This window comes from Triticum dicoccoides, chromosome 6A (genome assembly GCF_002162155.2).
Source record: "Triticum dicoccoides isolate Atlit2015 ecotype Zavitan chromosome 6A, WEW_v2.0, whole genome shotgun sequence".
NCBI classification, from domain to species: domain Eukaryota; kingdom Viridiplantae; phylum Streptophyta; class Magnoliopsida; order Poales; family Poaceae; genus Triticum; species Triticum dicoccoides.
This window is the reverse complement of record NC_041390.1, coordinates 113,591,103-113,597,102: the sequence shown is the minus strand read 5'-3', so window position 1 is coordinate 113,597,102 and position 6,000 is coordinate 113,591,103. Positions and strand designations below refer to the sequence as shown.

Sequence of the window (6,000 nt, the reverse complement as noted above, 5' to 3'; positions counted from 1 at the left end):
TTCATCGCAGCACCATGTTTTCAAAACCATAGTAAATGAAAACCTCAGTATTCGAATGCATGGGCAATGAATACTTCAGTTTTTAGAAACCACATTTTTTCTCAGCTTTAGCAACACTTTTGGGGTGTTTGGCAAGCACACCTTTTCTCACTTTTTGGTTTGGCGGCTGAACCAAACTCTACACTCAAGGAGTTACAATGACCTGATCAAGCTTGTGCTAAGGAAGACGCATGCATGTAGTCTTGCAATACACGCACTAGTCCCTCGTGGATGCTAGGATTTATAGATAGAGTTATCTACTCATCTCTTATATCTCTGGCCACAAAGAATCGATTGGTCTACGACTGCTCCATTGATCAATCGATCTACTTGACGTTGTAAGCATCGGCATGCACGTGTTCCCGGCTGTGGTTGTAGTGTTGTACATGTGCCTCTGGCCGGATATGATCCAAATTCTAGCTAGCTTACTATGCATCTCAGGAAGTAAGGGTCAATCGATCTAATTGCCAATCTAATCTACATGCTGCTGAACGTATTAAAGAGATCAACGGCGGAGTAAGTGGAGGTCGGACGTACGAGTGAAAGAGTAGTCAACGTAGAAGAGCACATACTTTTCTTCCCATGCTGGCTGCAGAAAAGACAGGACAATGGCGGATGATAATGGTTGGAAGAAGAAGTTGAGCAAGCGTTGTTTACAAAAAAAAAAAAAAAAGAGGTCTGGACCTCTTTTTCAAATACCACAAAAAAACCACATTATCAGATATACTACGGTTTATAAAACTAGAGTATTAATTGATGCCAAACACGTCAAAGTATTTAAAACCGTGTTTTTTTTTTTCAAAACCACGGTATTCTTGTAGAACTTCAGAAATACTGAGCTACCAAACGCAGCCTAGTTCTTTTGCAGTACTAAATAAAGAGGTTGGGACCTTTTTTTCTAAAAACTGAGAAATGCAACAAAGGCCTTGTGTAGTGTTGGCCTACTGCAACACTGTATACTTTTGATTGCCAAACATACACTATTTCCACAATACTTAAAAAGATTGTTGGTTTCATAAACTACCGCGTTCATTATCATTGGTATAAAAAACAGTAGTGTCAAAATACTGAGGTTTGAATAAGACATTGCTTCCAAACAGAGCCTTAATATCTTTTTCAATCCAATACAAGCGTCGAGGTTAGAGAACAAATATGTACCACTCTGAATATCTTGACCCTGGCCCTTGGTGGCAGATACTTAATGTTGGGTTGGATAAAACTGATTGTTTTCCAGTATTTGATTGATCGTATTATTATGAAAATCAACGGTAGGAAGGAAAAAATATCATTTGTTGGAGGGAAGGAAATTCTTCTTAAGTATATTGTTCAAGCTATCTCCACCTATGCTATGTGGGTTTTTAAAATTTATAAAAATGATTTGCAAAGGAATTATTGATGCAATGTCCCATTTTTTGTGGTGGTGGTGGGAGCGAGGACAACCAAAGGAGGATAGATTGGGTAGCTTGGTGGAAAATGAATGTCCAATGAATCAAGGAGGGATGGGCTTTCGTGGTATTCACTATTTCAATGTGGCGATGCTGGCAAACGGGTTTGGCGTCTCCTCGAGAATCCAGACTCTTTGTGTGCCACTATATTGAGAGTTAAATACTTTTCTAATGGCGATTTACTGAAGGCGAAAGTACTCTTTAAGCACCATGAATACAAATCACAAAGCATGATGTAGGGTATTACCTCGTCACGGGGTTTCGAACTCCTCTCTAGTACTTATGGATGCGTTCGCCACCCTATCGAGGGTACTGGCATTTTTGCAAACCGTCACTCCCCATGATCACCATCGGCGAGCCAGTGGATGCGCCCCGCTGCCTGGCACTAGTGCCCAGTGGCGGAGAGGGGGGTCCTGGTGCCTAATCTCCGGCTAGTAGATAGGTTGGGGTTTTAGTCCTCATTGGGGCAACGCTTATTCTTTGTGCCAGTCTTTCGGGCTTCGATCCTCCTCAAGTTCGGTGGCAAAGGGACGAATTATATGAATTAGACGAAGCCCGACATAGATTACCGACAGTTCCTTGGGGCACCGAGGTTAGGATTTCTCGTCGTGTGTACGCGGCGACGAGATTTAGTGTTAGGTTCTTCAGATTGATTCAAGAGTTCAATAGCAACAATTGTGGCTCTGTGGCACTGGTCCTTAGGGGCACACACACGAAAACTTCTCGGCTTTCATCGACAAGGTCAGACCGACTTGTTGTGGGGGTGACAACAGTGCATTGGTGGCTCGTTCTGTCGGTGGTAGTGGTTGTTTGTTGGTCCAGGGACCCCCAATGTAATTTTTATTATGTTTGAGGTACTTTGTAATTCCGGTAAACTTTTATAATAGATTTGAATCCTATCCATAAAGGTGAAACTTCTAAAAATTAAAAAGGCATTCATTTTAAAGGCTGGAATTTTGAGGGAATATGGTAGAGTTGCTTCAATGATGAATACTTGAGTTTTCTAGCATAGTGCTTCAGATAAGCTTTGTAACGTCAAATTAATGGCAATGATGCCTCTACTCCCAAATTGTTACTCTCCAAACCCTTGAAATGCGACCTTTGAGCGCACCGCGCTGCCACTTCTCCTTAGATAGGTCACCGGCCCTCCTTATCAGCTGGTTCTGCCAATGTGGGAGTACGAGGAGACGATCATCGACCGGGTGGAGTTGTAGCTTTCGAGATTTGGTTTGGTAGGTTTTTGTTGAACATAGCTTCAGCTTTCTGGAGGTGATACCAGCGGTGCTCGATGAAGTTTTCTTTGACGATGCGTCATTGGTGGTGGCGGTAGGCCAGTCCGATGAATAAGGTCCCCTTGAGTCTCTCCATCTTGATGGTGTCGTTTTCTGCAATGTCGATGACTCGTCGGCGTATTTTGTCGTCGTTCGTTTTAGCCGGTGAGATTATTGCTTGCGGGGTTTGTTGGCACGGCATCATCGGTAGCTTTCCTTTGCCTTTTGGTCATTCAGACTTGTCTCCTTCACATTGATGGCCTCTAATGTTTTTTTATACCTATGAGAAATAATGAAGGTTCGTCTCTTTGGATCCGTGGCCATATATTCAAACGGTGATGGTTTCTTCTCTAAGGCGATGGCTCAGTAGAACCGTGGCATTGATGACTTTAAGATATGTGATCAACAACAACTAGTTGGCTCCAATGATGAAGTGGCATGCGGCAGCGCGTCATCGATCTGTTCAGGCAGGTGAAGTTGATCAACCTAGAGACTACGATGTAACCTTTTTGTTTTTTTGGGGAGGGGGGGAGGGGTTTGTAATGTTGCGATCTAGCACCATTGGACGCCTGGTCACTATGTTAATGCAAGTGTTACATTCCCTTCATCACGACGGCTAGGGGAAACTCGTTCCTTCCAAGCTTCGTCAGAGAGCCCATGGATTCACCTCCTCTCTATCTCCCGCTTCAGCAGCCGGTGGCAGGGGTGATCCCGGTGCCTCCACTCCGGCTAGTAGTTTGGGTTAGGGTTTTTTAAATCCTTGCATGTGTGGTTCTCGGGCGGATAACGACACTTCTTCTTTGAGTTTGCCTTCGTTCTTCGATCCTCCCCGAATTCGTCTATCTAGTTGTAATTACACAGCTCCAACATAGATTTTTGTCATCTCCTTCTGTCGGCGAGGTTATATGGTTTTTTGTCGTGCATGCACGATGGCAAGATTTGATGTCAGATATTTCAGATCTATTAAAAAGGGTTTAACGTCGACGATTGCGGCTCCCGTGTGTTGGTGCTTAGGGGCATATGCATGAAGACTTTCCGGCTACCAGTGGCAAGGTCAAACCGGCTCTGGTAGAGGAGTGGCGACAGTGGCACATCAATGGCTCGTTTTGGCGGCGATGGTGGTTGTTAGATGGTCTACAGACCTCAGTATTATTTTTATTATGTTTGAAGTGCTTTATACCTTTTGTGAAATTTTCAGATCCTTTTTGAGAAAAAAAAATAGTGACTAAGGCCTCTTTTGATTCATAGGATAGGATTATCGTAGGAATAGGAATTTTATAGGAAATGAGATGACATGTATCTCAAATCCCATGAGTAAAAATAGAAAACAAGATGTCATTTGGTTGACACCAAAAGAATTTTTCCATTGAATCTAGGCTCATTTTTATTTTCCTATGAAATGTGAAGGATAGGAATCAATCCTATATAGGAATAGGAATCCATTCCTATGAACCAAAGGGCTCTAAAGGAAAAAATCTTATAAGAATTTTATCCTCTAGAATTCTTATGAAATTCCTTCAAACTAAAGGAGGCCTAAGAGGCTCTTGTATTACGGGGCGGAGGGAGTAGTTAATTGGAGTTTTTCCTTCCACCGTGAGTTTAGCAGACTACTACAGTACCGTACAAGCGTGTAGTACTACTTCCTAGTGCTTGTGCGCCTTGATCTACCAGGCCTGGATTCGATCGGAGGCGATGGCGAACGCCGGGCTGCGCGCCTACCGGGAGGTGCTGCGGCTGGTGCGGCGGCTGCCTGCCGACGCGCGGCCCTACTACGCGAAGTACGCCCGCGAGAATTTCGTCAACTACCGCCACCTATCCGCCGACGACGACCTCGCCGGCCTCCTCCGCCGCGCCCATGCCCACTCCTCCTGGGTCCTCTCCAAGGTAACGTCACGTCAATCGAATGCGGTGCTCGTTCTCACTCTCCGCGTGTTCATCGCGCCATCCATTCCATTCGCGGCTCATGGGAATGGAATGCCAATGGATCGACCTATTCCTGCTACCTATCTCACTGTTCCTGGCTGTGCAACGCGTGGCTTGCAGTACTCCATCGACGCCGCGGAGGCGGCAGGGCGGCTCAAGGAGATCTGCGGCGAGCGCGGTCCCGAGTGAGGGAAGACCGTGGCAGCAGCCCGCGGCGCGGTGGTGCGTGCACGCAAAGTGTTCGGCTATATGCCTCTGTACTGGTTTTTAAGTTCCCTGCCCGAACAGGGTGATGTGCCCTGTTCTACCTCTACTGTGTTGTTTTAGAGCTGGGCGCTTCCATGTTTCCAAATGTTCTACAGTAGTGGAAAATAAGATCAACATTCTGCTTCTGACTTGGTAATGTTCTGAGCTCGGACCGACTATTTAGAGGCTGTTCGGAGTCCCTCCGCTCTGCAACTCCGCTGCGGAGCGGAGCGGCTAAAAGGGTGCTCCGCACGCTCGCTCTGTAGTGAAGGAGTGGAGGATTGCCGAACACAGCCTTACTACATTGCTCCGTGTTCCAGTGCAGCCTTCGTGTTGCTCTGTTGACTGCCAACAACATGCATCGTATTCCTTAACCGGAAATCTCAGGTGCATAACTTGGTAATTCAGTTAGAAGGGAAACACTGGAAGAAAGATTTTTTTTCATTTTATCTTTTGCAAAAGTGAAGGGGAATTTGTTTGAAGATATGATTTGCATTAGGAATTAGTAGTACTCTGTTTTTTCAGGCAAGGAATTAGCTGTGTTCTATACATCTTGTATAGGCAAACCTCACTACAAGACATTAAATTGTTATTTTTCGCACACAGGTGCTTCTACATCATCAAAATTGTTGCAACCGGCAAGATATGAGTGAAATCAAGAGACATAAAAAAAACAGTCATCAAAGATGGCACTGGCTACTGAAGATGAATAGCCCTCCTTCAATGCAGCTATTACCTCCAAGTTATCCGAATTAACTTCAATTTTGTTGCAGCCTGCTATACGTGCCAAGTTCAAACCAAATCTTATCGCAATGGCTTCTGCCGTGAAAGCATCATAGCAGATATTCAGTTTTTCATTTGCAGCCGCAATGAACTTGCCATTATGATCTTGAATGACAGCTCCCACAGAGCCTTCAAGTGTGTCCGCATCAAACCCCGCATCCACATTAAGCTTGACGTAGTCACGTCTCGGTCTGACCCAACTATCAAGACGTGCCCGTGCCTTAGGTGAATTAGCAGAAATAAAGTTGGCCACCAACGCTCGAACTGCTAGGCTAACCTGGGATGCATTTTGC

The 6,000-nt window shown here is 45.0% G+C and overlaps 1 protein-coding gene across 1 annotated transcript; it reads left to right on the top strand.

The window, feature by feature from the left end:
• Positions 1–4,339: 4,339 nt before the first annotated feature.
• On the top strand, positions 4,340–5,075 carry LOC119318853 (LYR motif-containing protein At3g19508-like). The gene is made up of 2 exons (XM_037593426.1): positions 4,340–4,639; positions 4,799–5,075. The coding sequence occupies exons 1-2, from the start codon at positions 4,448–4,450 to the stop codon at positions 4,865–4,867; spliced, it is 261 nt and encodes an 86-aa protein (XP_037449323.1). The 5' UTR covers positions 4,340–4,447; the 3' UTR covers positions 4,868–5,075.
• The last annotated feature ends 925 nt before the right edge of the window (positions 5,076–6,000 follow it).

Excerpts from the sequence above, each read along its gene's own strand:
- LOC119318853 (XM_037593426.1), top strand. The coding sequence starts at position 4,448 with ATGGCGAACGCCGGGCTGCGCGCCTACCGGGAGGTGCTGCGGCTGGTG. Across the intron at positions 4,640-4,798 it reads CCTCCTGGGTCCTCTCCAAG|TACTCCATCGACGCCGCGGA; the intron begins GTAACGTCACGT and ends CGTGGCTTGCAG.